Here is a 19,375-nt window from a genome sequence, read left to right as displayed (position 1 = left end):
TGTATTGTTTTATGAGTACTTATGTATATTTAAATGTCTGACACCTAAAATAAACATTATTTTGTTGAAAACACTGCATAGCTGTGATAAATGACAAGCGCTGCTGAGCGCGTACGTCTCTGGCTCAGCCCCAGCCAAAGCGCGAAAGCACAGTTTGAATCTGGCAGTTAAGTGACGTCTCTGAACGTTATAAATCCCATATTTGGGACCGTAGCTACTCTCAGAGGCACAGAAATAAAAGGTTAATAGAGGTGGGCACAAAAATGACCTAATTTCCTCTCGTTTGTCGCGCCCCACTTGTCATGTCTCTATTCCGCACCAGTGGGGCACGCCCCACACTTTGAGAAACGCATCTTAACGCATCTTATTTTGACTTATCAGATAATGTTGGCCAGACGTCAATCAGTTACTTGATCCAATTACTTTTTATTAATCATAATTACAGTAATTTTATGTAATGTTTTAATAAATGTCCCTCTTGGGCTAACATTTTCCTTTACAAATATTAGGGATGCTCCAATTGATCGGCTATCAACTGATAATTGCCTCTAATGACTCGATTGGCGATCTCTCAATTTACCCAATCTCAGAAACCAATCTCATGCTGAAAACACAAAAAGACGCGCCTGCCGTGAGAGGTATGGCACATATGACAAGCTTGCAGAAGCACCATTTCAATCTGTAAAATGATGTACAATTCATACATATTTACTAAATAACTTAAAAAAAAAAAAATCAGTAATTTGAAAACTTTGTGAGATATAATTTCACAAACACTTTAATTACCACAAAGAACCGCTGTTAACAATTGGTCCCTTATGGACTCCTTTCCTTTGGAGTTTTTCTTTCTGAAACTAATTAATACAATTTTGATCAACTAACTCTTTTGGTTTATTAGGGGGCAGCCCTAGAAACAATGATACTGTCTGGTTGCAAAGATAGTTGGTTTGTTGCTTCACAAACAATCAAGAACCATCAGCTAAAGAAAAAAAAAAGTCTGATCATACCTATGGTGTCTACTTTGCTGAACCTTCTCGTGACAATATAGTCCATGTTGCCGTTTTCACATAGATTCAGTTTGGTGAGGTAGACTTCCACCTTACAGTGTTTTACAAACATCCCCACTAGCACCACCTGAGGAGGAAGAACAAACATTATCAACAGTGCCAATCACAGACACATCTGTTGAGCGTGTGAACAACAGCCAATCAGAGGCGTTTACGAATCTGCTCAACAGCGTTTAAAGTGTTACATTTTTAAAATCTCAGTACTGACTTGCCCTAGTGAAAAAAAAGTATATTTTATTGTATTTTAAATATATTCCCTTTTTCTATAGTACACTGCAAATATACTAACAAAAAATTTACTATCATTAAATATATAAAAAGTATATTAGTATCATATTTTCACAATGCAACTTTTAACACACTTTAAAATAATTGTACTTTAGTATATTTTCTAAAAAATATATTTTAGAAAAATATACTTGAAGTGTCAGTTCAGTTTATTTTTTAAAAGTGTATTTATTTGCACTTTATAAAAATATATTTGAGGTATATTTTAACAGTGTGCTGGAAATGTTCATTGTAACAATGCACTGAAAGTATATTTAAAAAATACATTATTTAATATCCTGAAGTTGTAGTGTATCTAATGTTAAATTTGAGTATATTTTTTAAGTTTACTTCTTCATCCTTGGAATTCATTATATTACTTGTGCTTATTTATTTCAGTATGAATGCATTACAAGCCCATTTAGTATATGCAGTGTAGCCTATACAATTTCCAAATATGTGTAAATGTTTATTAAGTTTACACTGGCAGAATCATTTTACAATCGTACACACAAATCTATATTAAACAACACACCAGCAGCACAAGTAATGCGAAAAAATATGTCGAGTGGTTAAACTTATCGGAATTCAAATGTCTCTTCAACTTGGTCTGTGACCAATCAGATTTTGTTGCTCACTGCCTTCAGCCAATCAGAGCTGCTGACGTCACGGTCGTCGTCTGAATCCCCTCGCTCAGTCACTCAGGTGAAGTATAATGTCGCAATGTATAATTTATTTAATAAAACACTGAAAGCGCAATACATCGCTCAATCTTGGGGATTCTGACCAGTTCAATCAAGTGACGTCGCAGACTGACCGTGATGGCGACGACAACCGGCTAATCTAATGGCCTACGCGATCCTGAAAGAACCGGAGAAAAGTGCTGCTATTGGGAGGTGAGTTGTAGTCTACCAGTTAACAAACTTTATTTTATTTTCTTTAACAAACGGAGAGCGATATTTCGGCTTGATATCTCTTTTTTGAGTTTTTGTGTGGTGGTTTATGGCACATGTTTGTATGCAGCACCAAAACATTCATATGATTGGTCAAATTGGCCCGTATTCTGTACGATATTAATTCATAAAGTGTTTTATGCTTGACTATGTACCGAAAACAAGATCGACATGCCATTCTGATACAGTTCCTGCTGCTAATCCTCATTTACTGTTCAAAATAGTATTGGTTCAATGTAGGATTTAGACAGACTATTGTAAACGTGAATAAAGAGTTGAACATAAAGTGTCTTATATCTTTGGTATATTCTGTCAACAGATGCTGTTCTTCACGAGTCTCTGCGGTCATCATTGTGCCATCAGACACAATGAGAAGCTCATCAGAAAATGGAATATAATGTGTAATTTGTATTTGTGTATAGAGGGTCACCATGGTCCAATATTTGTTTTTCTTTAATGAAAAACATGGTAAGTTTTGCTGAATCTAAGTTTAAATAAAAACTATTGGATTTGTCAATGAAATATGTCTCTTCATTAGTGATGTTGTTACATTTTATTTATTTTAATGGCCTTGAAAACAAATGCATTCAACTTTGGGAAAATGTGTTAAACTGTATTTAAATAGTAGCACAACTGTATTGTGTGAGATTATGTAATTCAAAGTACAGTAGTCAACATTTGAAGCGGATCAAAAAGTTAGGACAACTTTGATTAAAGGTTTTGATCCACTTCAAATGTTGACTATATTATACAAAGTATAAGTAATAACAAAGTGTATTGTTATTGACTGCAAAGTGTGTAATGTTTAATATTTGGAATAAGCCAAAGGTACTGAGCATACAGTATATACTATTACCTGTAAAATAATATATTCAGTGTATATTGCTTGTGTTTTCTGAAGACACTCGTAATTATTTTGTAATGTACTTAAATCACAAATAAAGTGTACTTATAACACAAATAAAAGTATACTTATAACAGAAATAAAGTATACTTATAATACAACATATATTATAACAAAAAATATATACTTTTAACACAAATAAAGTATACTTATAACACAAATTAAGTACACTTTAATATCACTAATCAAGCATGTAATTAGTCCCTACACAGACATATACTTAAAGTGTACTAAGTATACTTGAAGTTGTTCCAATTTAGCACACATAAGTATACTAAATATACTTAAAGTTGTATTTTAATACTACTTAATTTCAACTTAAATATACTTAGTACAAAATTAGTTGTTTCAAAATAGCACACTTTAAATGAACTAATCATTAACACACTTGAAATATACTAATAATTAGTCTTGCTGCAAGTATACTTAGTATACTTTTTTTCACTAGGGTGGTATCACAGTCAGTACTTTTGACAACACTACCCATGAGCCTCTCAAAGTGTGTTTCCTGCTTTATTATCAGTCATTTATTACAATCAGAGCGGGTTCTCTTCCATGGACAGCGTTACCTTCCGAGCGATGGGCTCCTGTCCGTCAGTCAGCCCGTACCACCTCACAAGCTTATTCCAGCCCTCCGTGGGCACAGCGATATAGTCCAGTTCATCGATGAGGTGTTCCTTAATGTCCATCTTATCTCCAACTACAGCCGGGAGACAGAAAATGCCAAGCTAAAGGTTACGTATGCAAACCATACATAATATTCATAATAAATGAAAATATTATATAATAAACATTCATTATTCTTTTAAAACTACCGGGGAGCACTTACTTAAACTTCCACATTATGTCATAAATTACTTGGGCCGTAACGGCATATCGCGCCACAAAATACTGGAATACATATGTGTATTGTGTATAGTTCACCCAAAAATGCCAGTTCAGACAGATTTCATTTAGGCTTTTATCACCATCACATAAACATTGGACATACAGAGAGTGCATCAAATATGGTAAAGCTCAAATCACCAATCCAAATCAAACCCAATCCAAACCAATTCAAGTTCACCCCTGATGTAACACCAAATTCAGCATTAGAGCTGCACGATTAATCGTAAACAGATTGCGATCTCTATTCGAACACCCCCAGACCTGCCAACCTTGGAAATTTTTTTCGAGTACCAGTGTGACGGGACCGGATACGGAGTTTTGGGGGGGGTCATATATTTTTTTTACATTTTTGAGAATACAATACACAAAGCACACACACACCCATCTTCGTTAATCTAATTTTGACTGTTAAAGTTTTTTTTTTTAATTTGAAAATTAAACATTTCACTACACCTGCTCAAAAGCATTTTTTTAATTCATGATTAATATTGCTTTGCATAATGTGTGAATCGCATTCATACATTTAATATGGACTAAAAAATTTAGTTTGCAATTTCAAGTAGGCTGTATTTACATACAACTAACCTAACAGTCGAGTCTTTTATACAGGTTTTGAAATGAAAACTAGTCTAAAATTAAGAAACCCTTAGAAAAGAGTAAACATTGAGTTTATATGTGATTCATTTAAAATACTTAATTTATTATTCCAATATCCAAATATGATACTAAATCAGAAAAAAAATTGTAACGTGCTGTCTTTGAATTATAAACAAGACAAACATTCACTGAATAAAGGTTAGCCAATACAAACATATTTATAGAAAACAGTTCACAATGAATAGAAAGGACCAATAAGAGCAAACGCATCGAGTATTCAAGAATATCAAGTAGAAGTTAGTCCTACATATAAGGAGGGGTTGTGTTAACTAAAGCGTCCTTCATTTACCCAATCATAAAAACACGGGTGGATAATTAAAAATGTTTTCTGACAAAAAAACAAAAAAAACAAACAAGCAAGAACAAGTTTTAAACCAAGCAATTTTCATTTTACAATGATCCTCGCTCTCACCTTTGTGTTTATGAGAGAGGGCTCGCGCAGCACTGAGACAACGGTACTTTATGCATAAGTAACTAACGTGCTAGTTTTCATACAAAAGCAGGCTATATAACATAATTAGGTACTTTAGTTAGTATGTACACAATAACGCAACACATGTAGGCTATACGTTTCTCAACACTGAGAATAAATAAATAAACGCCTGTTTCTCCGGACTCGCGCTTGTCAGTCACACATCACAACATTTTCATAATCACTAAGCCATATAGCGATTTCAATTTTATTTAGATTTGTTGTTCAACATTACTTGAGCATTTTATACCCGTTTACCTCAAGGAGTCAGAAGTGACTGCTGTACTGTCCTCGCTTGAGAATTCAGTCACAGACGGCAGGAGTGGAAGGAGGATTGAGCGGGATTTCGATTTGCAGTCTCTTTTTAATGATAGGCCGTACGCATTTGTTAACCATCCCCGCTTGCTATTTGGGGAAATGAACCCAGCACTATGATTGGTCGAACTGAATTTGAGTACTACACGTGCACAGAGGACTCACCGAGTTTTTGCGTAGTATAGAGTGACAAATCGTACCAGCGTACTTTGAGGTCAAAATGCGTACCCACTACGCAAAATGCGTACATGTTGGCAGGTCTGCACCCCCGCGATCTAATTTGTTAATGACAGTGATTCACCTGTATTAATATTTGACAAAATCACACATTCAAATCTGTGTTCGTGCTGCCGCTGAGCCAGAGAACAGTATTGAACCATGCAGTATTTATTTATCTGTTTTAAATATTCACAGAAGTACTGAGATTAAGTGTTTAAATTTAGGATATAAACACTGATGTCTACGATAGTGATCAAAAATAGAGCAAATCACCTTTTGGTACTTCAAATTACAGTTGTATCAATTACATCTTACGCCAATAGGTGGCGACAAGTGACTGTTAAAAAATGTTTTTTCCATAGTTTCATTCATTCGAAAGATTTATTCAAAAACACTGATTCATACAGTAATGAAAAAAGTATTAATGAGTCAATTCATTAAAACACTTTTTTTTTTCAAATTAATTAATTTTTTCCAGCAATTAATATTTTGTCAGAAGCTCTAGTAAAGAAGATGTTAATTTGTTTATTTGTTCAGAATTTATTTTATTATTTGAAACCAAAAAAAATCATGATTCTTATTTTATCCAGAAACGTGCAGCTCTATTCAGCATATTAATGAACTGTATTTTTGTTCACCGTTTACCACGTCTTAGACGTAATTATTAAAACTTTGCATTTCAACTGTACGCTGGCTTTGTTGCATCATGAGAGTATTGTATTGAGAGTATTGTATTGTGAGATCTGGCTGTTTGTCCATGAGTTCCCTTGCTGAAAGGATAACAGTATAGTGCAGGGTTTCTCAAGACTTGCCCTGCAGAGTTCAGCTCCATCCCTGATCAAACACACCTGAGCAAGCTAATCACGGTCTTCAGGATCACTAGACACTCACAGGTAGGTGTGTTTGATCAGGGGTGGAGCCGCTCAAACCTCCTCAGATCACATAACAGTGGAAAATTAATAGAAATGCTCATTCTTTCTAAAGAAATGTGATGTAAATGTATGAAATATTAAAATGTATATAAATATATGAGTCTTTTGAACTACAAGCACTAATGGATTAGTTTTGTGCAGTCCTGTGATCACATAAACCGAATCAGATGTGGCAGAATAAACATGTGTGATTGTGAATGACTCCAGTGTGTAAGACAAACCGTTGAACAGGCTGTAGTTATTCACGGGTCCAGGAGAAATGTTCTGGCCTCCTGTCTGACGTCTGTCAAAACCCACATATTTCTTCCACTGCTTGAACCAGTCACTGCTCACCAAATACCTGCAACAAACAGGAAATGACTCGAATATAATGCTGCTGTTTTGCGAATACAGCCCCAGGTCTTTATTCACCATATCAGAGAAAAAACAAACAAACTCGGGTTTGATTTGGGTATGCTAGAGCCTATATACTACATCTGTGTAATAACTAAAAGAATATCATATTTTCTGGCTAGTTTACTTTAGTTTTTTATCATACTTTCACCCGAACTGAATAATTTAATCAAGTTTAAATGGGTAAATCTAACATAAATACTTCTGATTGATCATTTTCTTTACTGACATATTCCAATTCTTGTTAAAACACACTAGATAAGCTTATTCTGTGCATTTTGAGCACTTTTTGTGTGAAATCATATTATTTTGTCCATCAGAAGTGTTCTTTCACTTTAATTGAGTGTCAACAGCGCAGCAAATATAGATTTCGGTGCCGAATCCCCCGTTACACTTGACGCTCACACACGGCTCCTGCTCCTGGTGTGAATGCACTCATTGGGTAACATGCACAGCGAAAAAAATAGGCGCTGCTCACACTTGCGGCCGTAAGACGATGGCGAAACATTTGGTTTCAAAGTAAAATTGCCTATTTAGCAATATTTTGCATTTAAACCCAATGCTAATAGGGAACCTACAATACGGAAGCTCAACGTCCACAAGAATTAATTGAAAACACTCACTCTGCATCATTATGCGAGGTGCAAAAGAAGGATATATGCGTATATATATATATATATATATATATATATATATATATATATATATATATATATATATATATATACCCAGACAAAAGTTTGGAAACATTACTCTTTTAATGTTTTTGAAAGAAGTCTCGTGCTCATCAAGCCTGCATTTATTTGATCAAAAATACAGAAAAAAACTAACATTGTGAAATATTATTACAATTTAAAGTAATGGTTTTCTATTTTACTATACTTTTAAAATATAATTTATTTCTGTAATGCAAAGTTGAATTTTCAGCATCATTACTCCAGTCTTCAGTGTCACATGATCCTTCAGGATTTATACTAATGTGCTGATTAATTATGAGTGTTGGAAACAGTTGTGCTGCTTAATATTTTTTTATAACCTGTGATACTTTTTTCAAGATTCTTTGAGGATTTAAAATATAACTCTTCAATATACACTACACTTCAAAATTTGGGATCAGTAATTTTTCTTTTTCTTTGAAAGAAATTAACACTTTTATTCAGCTTCGGATGTGTTAAATTGATAAAAAGTGATAGTAAAGATTTGCATTATTAGAAAAGATTTATATTTTGAATAAATCCTGCTCTTTTTAACTTTTCCAAATATGGATCCTGCAAAATAAATACTTATAGGAACACTTCAGCAAATCCATGCAAACACTGAAAACATGATTCTTTCTTTGAATCAACCAAATAATCTGTTCTCATGAATAACTAGGTGTTATCAAAGCTGAGTCATAATAAGTAGAAGTAGTTGTGCAAGTAGTGAGTGTGAGTGTTTTGACTGAAGTGACTCACACACACAATCATGAATCTGATCATTAGTGACTGTCTGAAGGATCATGATGATTGATTCTGATCTCTGCATGATCATCGTGATCGATTCTGGTGTTATTGATGAAACACTGACAAAGTCATCTGAGCTCGAGTTTACTTTTGATCCGTGTTATCTAGTGTCTCACCAGGTCTCTCCTCTGCGCAGCGGCGTCTTCAAGAGCGTCGCGATCTCTTCTCTCTGCGTCTCCAGATCCACCGCGCCGTCCTCCGCCATCTTCACGCGCACGCGAACTGGCGTCACTCATCCGGCAACAGACATGCACGCTCAGCGCAGAGTCACGCATGCGCACTGTTTACGTGCGCACCAGGTATGAGTTTTGGTAACACTTTCTATGATGCACATGCTTATTATGAATTATAGCCCCATGTATACTTATTTATAAGTATTACTATTCAATAAATATATTTCAATATTGTTGCAGTGTTTTGCTAGTATGTAACATTAAAAAAATACTTTTGTTTTCAACTGTTTGTATTAATAATTTGTTTTTTTCCCATTATTTTATTGCAGGAATTATTGTTCATTTGTTACATTTACAAATAAACAACTTAAAATGTATATTGAACACATCATCTTCAAGATTTCTTAACATTTGCTTGAGGAAAATTGCATGTTTTCACTTTACCATAACTGGGTCATTCTACAGAAACGTCCACTTTTCTGTCCCTAGCCTTTACAGAAGTATTACACTTGATAAAACACTTTAGGATTATTATTTTTTTATATTTTAAAATGAAACAATATGTTTTTTGAACAATTAAACCTTTTTGAGCCATAAATGTGGCAATATTTGTTTTTTAACTAATTATAAAAATTCCAAGTGCCACAAAAGTGCTTGTCCCCACAGTCATGTACAGAGGGAAAGTGCTTTATTTTGAAGTCAGAAACAGGATTTTCTGCCATTTAAAATACAATAATGTATGCATAACTAGCAAATATATAATGTAAATGACATAAAAAACCCAAATGCTGAATAAATATTATGAAATATTTAATGAATGTGGTTGTCCCCTGGTGTTGTGTCATTGGTGTTACCTTTAACAAAAATCTCTTATTTTGAAATAAAAAAATCACACTGATGACATCACTTGACTTCCTCCTTATCATTTCCTGAAGATCAATGAAGAAAGGCACATGGTAAGCCCACTATCTCTTTTCAGTTATCAGAAATTTTAATTATAAAATCATATTTTCATATGAAGCTTTTAGTTGAAGTCACTGGTGTGACCTACTTTATTGTTAGGGAATTTAAAAAAAACTAGAATACAAATGGATTAATCTATTTAATTTAGTGAATATATCGTGATTGACAACATGTGGTTTGACACCTTGCCTCAGCCATTTTGTAAAATGCATTTTTCATAAAAAATGTCACTGGTGTTACTGTCACTGGTGTTACCTTCCTTATGGGTAACACCAGTGACGATCAGTAACACCAGTGACACCTATTTATAGATTCACTTTATTCAAAGCTATTTATTTAGTGCTTTTGCATAAAATAGCACTAAGATTTTGTGATTCTAACTTTTCTTTATCATTGTTAATCCTCCTTTGGTCAGGTGTGGCTAAATTGAGGGTATGGCTAAATGAAAATGTGAAACATAGTTATAAAAGTGCATATCCCATGCAATTCTACCACACACACACACACACACACACACACACACACCATTTACAGTATCCCTAATCCCTATTCTTCACATTCACACACAAAGCTTGCGCACACACACAGAAAAAGAGACACATACATTACACACTTTCCGTAATCCCTATTCTTCATATTCACACACACACACACACACACACAAACACACAAGAGACATACATACACATACAGTGAGAGAGCGAGAGAGAGAAACAAGCTAGGGTGAGAACTTTTTTAAGAAAATATTTTTTGATTTACAGACAACTACAACAAGGGAGGAGACAGCGTAGGAGAGATGCACAAAGGAAACAAAGGGAAATAGAGCAACTGAAAGATGGGATCTTGAGTTGGAAACGAAGATATGAAACAGTAAAGAAACGTAATACACAACTGCAATGTGCAAATCTTGACAGCCCAGAAGTCAAAACACAAAAAAATTCTTCAAGGTGAGCAGGTCAACACCCAAGTCAGAAAAGCCCTGAAAAACCACTTTGCTGTTTTGGGAGCACTGAAATACAAATACAAAAGTTTTAAAGACACAAAGTCAAAACAAAGTCTTGAACAGCTGGTATCAGAGAAGCTGATCAAAAAATATAAATGCAAGGCATACTGCAAGAAGCTCATTGGTTGTGATTCTTGGATCTTAAGAAAATCAAAGCAAGTCCAAGAAACTGCCATACAGGAGACTGTAAAATCTGTCAGACAATTTTTTTTCCTCAGGGATGATGTCAGCAGACTGACTACAGGGAGAAGGAACACACTAACTGTCAAGAAGGTTAAAAAACAGAGGAGGCTACTGTCTGATTCTTTGCTCAACCTCCACAAGAAATATGTATCTGAGCAACAACAAATTTCTTCTGCTTTCTTCTGCCGTCAGAGACCATTTTGGGTGGTTGCACCAAATGAGAGAGACAGAGAAACATGCCAGTGTAAGACACACGAAAACCTGCAGTTCATGGCCAACAAATTATACAGGCTTGGCATTTCAGACTCTAGAAACTTAGAGGAAATGTCTGACAGCACTGTCTGCAGCACCTCCAAGAAATGTGCATATGGTGATTGTTTGGACTGCAAATTGTCTGCATATCCCTTAAACAGTTCTTCAAGTAGGGTGGTGACTCTAAGCCAATGGTGCCAGGAGAAGGTGAACATCTCACTGCAAGGTGGAGAAACAAGAGTAAGCACAATCACTGTCAAAAAAGAGACCCCAATACAGGAGGATGAGATGGTGACACAATTCCAGGACAGGCTCTTTAACTTCAGGAGACACGTTTTTAATATTCGCTGGCAGTAGAAGGAGTACAGGAATCTCAGAGAGAGCCTCACCGCTAAAGACTGCCTCATCCACATTGATTTCAGCGAGAACTATTCTTGTAAATACTCCAACGAGATCCAGTCAGTTCACTTTGGAGGGTCACATCAGCAGGTGACCCTCCACACTGGAGTGCTCTATCTGGTAAACCAGCCCCCCATGCCCTTCTGCACCATCTCCCCCAGTAGAAGGCATGACCCACCAGCAATATGGGCTCATTTGGACCCTATTCTTGATTTCCTGAAAAAGGACCACACTGATGTCCAAAACCTTCACTTTTTTAGTGATGGCCCTGCCACCCAATACAAAAACCACTCAAACTTTTACATCATATCTACAGAGCCACACCAGAGGGGTTTCTCGACTGTGACATGGAGCTACTTTGAGGCAGGGCATGGGAAGGGTTCTCCAGATAGAGTGGGGGCTGCACTGAAGAGAACCGCTGACAATTTAGTTCGTCAAGGAAAAGATATCCCTGATGCACAGAGCTTTTTTCAGCTGCTAAAGGACACAAGCAAGGTGAAACTCTACTATGTGAGTGAGAAAGAAGTTGAGAAGAAGGATGAAGATTTAAGGCAAGTGTCCCTGTTCACCCTTAAAGGCACTATGAAAATGCATGAGGTCCTCAGCATTTCTCCTGGCATTCTCAAATACAGGGACATAAGCTGTTTTTGCCAGGCTGCTGAGGGGGTGTTTGATTGTCCATGCCACAGCCTAGAGGAGGTTACTCTTGTAGCTATGGATGCAATCAATCAAACAGGCAAAGATTTCAGACCCAATGTCATCGAACAGCATCACAGTGGGCAGTGGTGTGTTGTGCAATATGATGATGATCCCTACCCTGGCATCATCCTGCAGGTGGAGGAAAACCATGTGAAAGTCAAATACATGCACCGCAACGGAGTGAATAAGTTTTTCTGGCCAAGCCCCAGAGATGATGTTAACTGGTACGGTGATGACCAGATCATATGCCTGATTCCAGAGCCCCTGGCACTGAATAAGCGGTCAGTTCAGATTGATCGACAGTATTGGGAGTTCATTATGGGGCAGTTGGGCAAGTAAAATAAGGCACCATGAAATGTTGAATGGGGACAGTTCATAGTTTATCCCTCTTATTCATAACCTAATATGGTAGCCTGACATAAAAGTCAGAGATGATGTTAACTGGTACGGTGATGACCAGATCATATGCCTGATTCCAGAGCCCCTGGCACTGAATAAGTGTTCAGTTCAGATTGATCAGTGGTTCTGAGAGTTCATTATGGGGCAGTATGGGCCAAAAAATGCATCATGAAATGTAAAATGTAGTTTGAAGTTTACCCCTCTTAGTCATAACCTAGTATGGTAGCATGTCAAAATAGTTGCAGTTTGCAACTATTTTTTTTTACAAGTTTAGACAATGTACTTGGTACATTTTTGTTGCTTTCTAATGGAGTTAAAAATGTTTTTAAAATGTTTCTTATGAACTTTTACTATCTACTTTGTCCAAATGTCAATTATACTCTTTGATTTTATGCCAAATGTAACAATGTAATCTCATCTACTTAATTATAGCTGAAGAATAAAGATCTTTGTTCTTAAAGTAAGTCACTGGTGATTCATTGTGTCACTGGTGTTACTGTTGATTTTTCCTGTCACATTAAATAAAATGTGTCATATGTGACATGGTAGTCATTTTACATTCAAGTCAAGTCAAGTCAAATTTATTTATATAGCGCTTTTTACAATTGGTAATTGTTTCAAAGCAGCTTTACATATTAGAAGCACAGAAAAAAGAGAAGTGGTTAAAAATAAGCTGTACAAGCAAGCGTGGTAATATGTAACATATACAAGATGGTGCTACATTAAGCCAATGTCGGCTGACTCCCAGGGGTGGAAAAAAACCCCTAGGAGAAAAACCCAGCGTGCTAACACTGGGAAAAAAGTCCTAGGAGGGAAAAAACCCCTTGGAAGATATATATAATATATGTAAATGGATATGGAGATCAAAATCTGAATTATACATTTTTATTATAGAGATTAAAAATAGATTATATATAAATATATGTAAGCGGATACGGAGATTTAAAAATCTGAATTATAGATGCAGCCAGAACTGGATCTGTAGGCCCATTGTCTCCTGGGCTACGTTGTAGTCAGGTCCAGACACTGGTTCTCCATCTGATCTGGATACGGCCTGGATCCAGCACCCGGTGATGAGTGTGCTCATCATACCACGGCGTTGGATTAGTTTCCTTAATCTTCTTTAGATGTAAAGGAGCGACTGCATCTAATGTGCTGGAAAAGAGAGAGCCAATAGTTTCTGTTGCAGCATCGAGTTCTTCTAAGTTGTCAGGTATACTAAGGCGATGAAACTGCTCGGGGAGATTATTTATAAAGCAATCTTTAGTGGTAGAAGTGATGGTTCTACCATATTTATGGCTGGGTGGTGGTTTTGTAGCCTTGGCTAACTGTATTATACACAAGACTAAATAATGATCTGATATATCATCGCTCTGCTGTAGAATTTCAACAGCATCAATATCAATTCCATGCGACAGTATTAGATCTAGGGTATGATTACGACAATGAGTGGGTCCTGACACGTGTTGTCTAACTCCAATAGAGTTTAAAATGTCTGCAAATGCCAATCCAAATGCGTCTTTATTATTATCTACATGGATATTAAAATCACCAACAACAAGGACTTTATCCGCAGCCAGTACTAACTCTGATAGAAAATCAGCAAATTCTTTGATAAAGTCAGTATGGTGCCCTGGTGGCCTGTATACAGTAGCCAGCACAAATGTCAACTTACATAATGTTACATAAAGCACCATCACTTCAAAGGAATTATATTTGAAATTCTTTTGAATGATTCTGAATATATTACTATAAATTACAGCAACACCTCCCCCTTTGCCTTTCTGTCGAGGATTGTGTCGATAGTCATAACCTTGAGGACTAGACTCATTTAAAATAATGTAATCGTCTGGTTTTAGCCAGGTTTCTGTCAAACACAGCAAGTCTAGTTTATTGTCTGTGATAATTTCATTTACAATAAGTGCTTTTGAAGAAATAGATCTAATATTCAGTAACCCAAGCTTTATCATTTGTTTATCTGATTTATCTGTGATTTTCATTTTTTGAACATCAATTAAATTTTTACCCTTAAAAGGTTTCGGAAGTTTTTTGTATTTACTAGTTCGAGGTACAGACACAGTCTCTATGTGATAATATCTAGGTGAAAGAGTTTCTATGTGCTGTGAATTATCTGAGTTCTGTGACGTGAGGCAGCTAGCAGACGGTCGGTTTAGCCAGTTTGTCTGCGTCCTGATCTGGGCCCTGGTTTGTCATGTTTCAGCTCTAAGACTATTTGCCAAATTTCTAGAAGAGCAGCACCATCCCGGGAGGGATGAATACCATCTCTTTTCAACAGATCAGGTCTGCCCCAAAAGCTTTTCCAATTGTCTATGAAACCTATATTATTCTGCGGACACCACTTAGACAGCCAGCCATTGAGTGATGATAACCTGCTAACTATCTCATCACTCCGACGAACAGGAAGAGGGCCAGAACAAATTACTTCTGCTGACATTGAATTTGCGAGTTCACACACCTCTTTAATGTTAATTTTAGTGATCTCCGACTGGCGAAGTCGAACATCATTTGTGCCGACGTGAATAATAATTTTAGAGTATTTACAATTAGCATTAGCCAGCACTTTTAAATTTGCTTTGATGTCAGGTGCTCTGGGCCCCGGCAAACATGTGACTATGGTGGCTGGTGTCTCTATTTTCACGTTCCGTGTAATAGAATCGCCAATAACTAGGGCACTTTCAACAGGATTCTCAGTGGGTGCGTCACTGAGTGGGGAGAACCTGTTTGATGTTCTAATCGGAACGGAAGAGTGGTGTTCTTGCCATTATGCCGCCTCACAGTCACCCAGTTAGCCTGCTGCGTGGCTTCTACAACCGGAACCGAATGTGCAGTGTTTACTAGGCTAGTCGCATCCAAAGCAGTATCTAAGGCCCTTTCATTCTCACTATCCTCAATTAAAGTTTGAATGCGTGTCTCTAATTCTGAGATTCTCTCTGTCAGCCTGACAATATCCCTGCATTTATCACATGTGTAAGTCTCACTGCTGACAGAAAGAGCTAAGCTGTACATGTTGCATTTAATACACATGATAATCGTCGGACATGACTGACCGTGTTTTTGTAGAGTAGTCTGACTCCCCTCGCCGTCCGAAAAACTGCATCGCACACGGGACTCGCTAGCTGGATGTCTCGGTCGCTTGCAGGTGCCTGGGGCAAGGGTGATGTGCGGGACGCTGTACCTCACGGTGGATCTATGAATGCCGGGCAGCAAGGTCTCCACAGCTTCCCGATCTGGCGAGGACAGATCAGAATAACATACATCGGATAAATCCGCCATTAGATCGACAAGGAAGGTTAGTTTAGAGGAAAAAAAAATAGACAGTAGCTAGCAGGCTAGCGGGCTATGGCTGACACTAGGTGATTACGCTGGTAGATTACTAGTAATAAATCGTTCCGTTTAGTAATACTAAGCAATTGGTTAAGTAATCTAGTGAAAAACAAGAAAGTTATATTATGTGAATAGGAATAAAGAGAAGGATTTAGGATAAACTCCACGAAGCTCCGAGCGTAGGTCAGACAGCAGGCAGCAGCGTTGAGCAGCGTTGAACCGGAACCTTCGGAACCTTCAGCGTTGAACCGGAACCTTCAAACAGCACTTCATTGAATTCTGCTACACTCAAGAATTAAGGTTTAAAGGATTGCATCATTACTTGTTTACAACTATTTTTCAAATAATTTCATTGTTATAGCAAATACATGGTTGCACAAATGAACTAACATCATAAAATCACACTTTAAACAATTCTAATTAAAATAAATAACACATAATCTTCTTATTTTTTGCATTATCATTATTATTCTGTTACTCTGACAACATGTGCTGAAAAAATATTTAAATAATTTTTCATTAAAATGTTTAAAATTGCAAGAGAAGTAAGGTAACACCAGTGACAAAAAAAATGGTCCAAGTGGTCTTTAAATAAACGCACAAAAAAAAAAAAAAAGTCATTAAGCTGTCATTTATGTGTCTTTATATAGTCAAAGGGTATTCTAATAATGTGGTCTAAGTTTAAATGATAGAAAAAGAAATATATTTTAAGACATTTTGCCATACCAAAAGTGGACGTTTCTGTAGAATGACCCAACTGTATTATCACTCACAATGAGTATTTATAAGAGCACAACACAGCTATTAATAACAATATATTCAATTATTTGAAAGAAATATATTTTAATTACTAAAAAGTCATTGTAACTAATTAATACTTATAAAGTGTGTAATGGATTATGAGCATGTGCATTGAAAAAGCAAATGCATGTCTTATAAGTAATTATACATGTAATTAATGTAAATTTAACTATAACTGTTTTTATAATGCAGTATAGGTCTTAATGAGTCTTAATAAGTATATTATATATTATATGAACTAAAGGAGTTTTTTTTTTTTTTTTGGCTTTTAAATACTTAAAGCTTTAATGAGAAATTAATTATGTAACATTATATATTTTATCACTGTTTTCCAGCCATGGAAAATTGTTTGCCCACTTCTGAGTCCAAAGCCTTCCTGAGAGGAATCTGCAGCCTGTTTTTATAATGCAAAAAAGGGGGTTTGAAGAAATCTCAGGTAAAAGCATATACTTGGGAATCAGAAAATGGCATGTTTTCAGCCTGGAGAAGGCAGTGATTCAGTCTCCACAGGTTTTGTAGGTTTTGTTTGAGGGGTTGCAGCATCAAGCCAAAGTAATATTTGTTTTGTGCTTTTTAACATTCATGATATTACATTTGTGTTGTTATTGTTTAGCATATTTTTTATCCTCTTTTGTGTTTTGTTATTTCTAAGGTGCGTGTCATGATGGATGTGAAATAGGGCTGGAACGACGCATCGGTGTAATCGATAACGCACTGTTTATCTTCATCCATAATCCCCGTCATGTTTCACACTACGGCTGTCACGAATCCTTGAATAATTCAAGTACTCTACTTTAAAAACTCCTTGATTGCAATTTACCCATGTTGAGTAACTGGTCGTTTTACGCTAGCACAAGAAGCGTGTATGCGACGAATAACGTCAGAGAAATGTATAATCGATTATGGTCTATCACATTTAGGAGAATAAGATCTATTCTTATCTAACAATAAGATTTGAAAGCATGAGATCAAAGTCTCCACAGCCGTCCTCAAAAACACATGAATGTGCAGGTCACACACAACCAGAGCAAATTCAGCAAAGCATCATTAGAGATGGCGTTAAATTACCTTGTGTCTCAACGCACATAACATTAAAATAATAATGAACTAAAAGAGCACTGACCTGTAATCCCTGACTGCTGCAGATTCATTTCGGCGTTGATAGTGTTCACACCGAAACACACATAAATCTGACAACATATATCAGCTGATGTGTTTTGAAAATCTCTGTGTTGATTTGAAAAGGAATTGGATTGTATTTGAGTATTTATATATATTTTATCTTTTGGTAACACTTTAGAATAACTCACGCTATGAAGCATTAGTTAAGCATTAGTAAATAATTAATTCATCATTTATAAAACATTAATAGACATTAGTAAGCCATTTATAAATACAGCTATAAATGCTTTGTTCTTTATTTATAAGCATATCTATAATGAGTTTAATAATTGTATTTTCATACTTTATTAATGATCAATTTATCATTTCTAAATTATGTATTACATTATTCACAAACCAGTAATTTAGGAGTTGTCAGTGGTTCATAAGATCATTTAGGAAGTGTAAGTAAATGATTAATAAAATATTTAAATGTACATTTATGCATCTTATTATTTAGACATATAGTATTAGTTACTCAGTGTGTTAATAAATGCTTTATTAACATATTCCCAGTGTCAAAACTACCTCGGTACTAACTTTAAAACATTAGAGAACAGCAGTAAAGATCACTGAACCTTTAAATCTAATTTATAAAAGCTTTACAAAGCATAAATAGTCCTCACTTTAGATGAGCTCACAAAAATAGTTAACTGACTACTTCTAAATGTTTTATAACTACCTGAATTAATCATGAATTGCAGTAGGAATATGTGTTAATAAAACATTTACTAACACACTAAGTAACTATTACTATATGTGTCTAAATAATAAGATGTATAAATGAATGTTTAAATAGTTTATTAATTATTTACTTACACTTACTAAATGAACTACTGACAACTCCTAAATAACTGGTTTGTAAATAATGTAATACTTAATTTAGAAATGATAAATTGAGTATTAATAAAGTATGAAAATACAATTATTAAACACATTATAGATATGCTTATAAATCAAGAATAAAGCAATTATAGCTGTATTTATAAACTACTTACTAATGTCTATTAATGCTTTATAAGTGATGAAATAACTATTAACTAATGCTTAACTAATGCTTCATAGTGTGCAGTTATTATAAACGGTTACCTATCTTTTTTATAGGTTGGAATAAACATGGTGGAATTTCTTCATCAGGAAAACCCACAAAACACAATCCTTCTATCCTGGCCATGGGAAACACCCAGCAGACTTGTCAAACATTTGTAGTCATCAATGGACAAGCTCTAGAACGAAGCACACTACTTGCAGCTGTTAAAGGTACAATCTGTAATATTTTTTTTCCGCTAGAGGTTGCTAGAAGCCTATTCAAAACAAAGGCGTAGTTTGATGACGCTAAGTTTTAGAGCGGAAACTTGGGACATGTGGTCTCCATCTCAACCGCTTCCACTTTTCCGGTCATGAGTATGAGGTTTACGGGAGCTGTCC

The 19,375-nt window shown here is 35.7% G+C and overlaps 1 protein-coding gene across 1 annotated transcript; it reads right to left on the bottom strand.

Annotated features, from left to right (window-relative positions):
* Positions 1-862: 862 nt before the first annotated feature.
* LOC125248170 (ubiquitin carboxyl-terminal hydrolase 15-like) lies at positions 863-8,839 on the bottom strand. Its single transcript, XM_048159864.1, has 4 exons — positions 8,686-8,839; positions 6,896-7,014; positions 3,761-3,891; positions 863-1,134 (listed from the first exon to the last, which is right to left on the bottom strand). The coding sequence occupies exons 1-4, from the start codon at positions 8,772-8,774 to the stop codon at positions 976-978; spliced, it is 498 nt and encodes a 165-aa protein (XP_048015821.1). The 5' UTR covers positions 8,775-8,839; the 3' UTR covers positions 863-975.
* Positions 8,840-19,375: the final 10,536 nt, after the last annotated feature.

The sequence above is a fragment of the Megalobrama amblycephala genome, linkage group LG1 (assembly GCF_018812025.1).
Source record: "Megalobrama amblycephala isolate DHTTF-2021 linkage group LG1, ASM1881202v1, whole genome shotgun sequence".
NCBI lineage: Eukaryota > Metazoa > Chordata > Actinopteri > Cypriniformes > Xenocyprididae > Megalobrama > Megalobrama amblycephala.
This window is presented reverse-complemented; position numbering and strand designations above follow the sequence as displayed.

Bases quoted from the DNA above. Each gene is read 5' to 3' on its own strand.
- LOC125248170 (XM_048159864.1), bottom strand. From the start codon at position 8,774: ATGGCGGAGGACGGCGCGGTGGATCTGGAGACGCAGAGAGAAGAGATC. The intron at 3,892-6,895 runs GTTTGTCTTACA...TCCCGGCTGTAG, and splicing joins TAACTACAGCCTGTTCAACG to TTGGAGATAAGATGGACATT. The intron at 1,135-3,760 runs GTAACGCTGTCC...CTTCCTCCTCAG, and splicing joins AGGAGCCCATCGCTCGGAAG to GTGGTGCTAGTGGGGATGTT.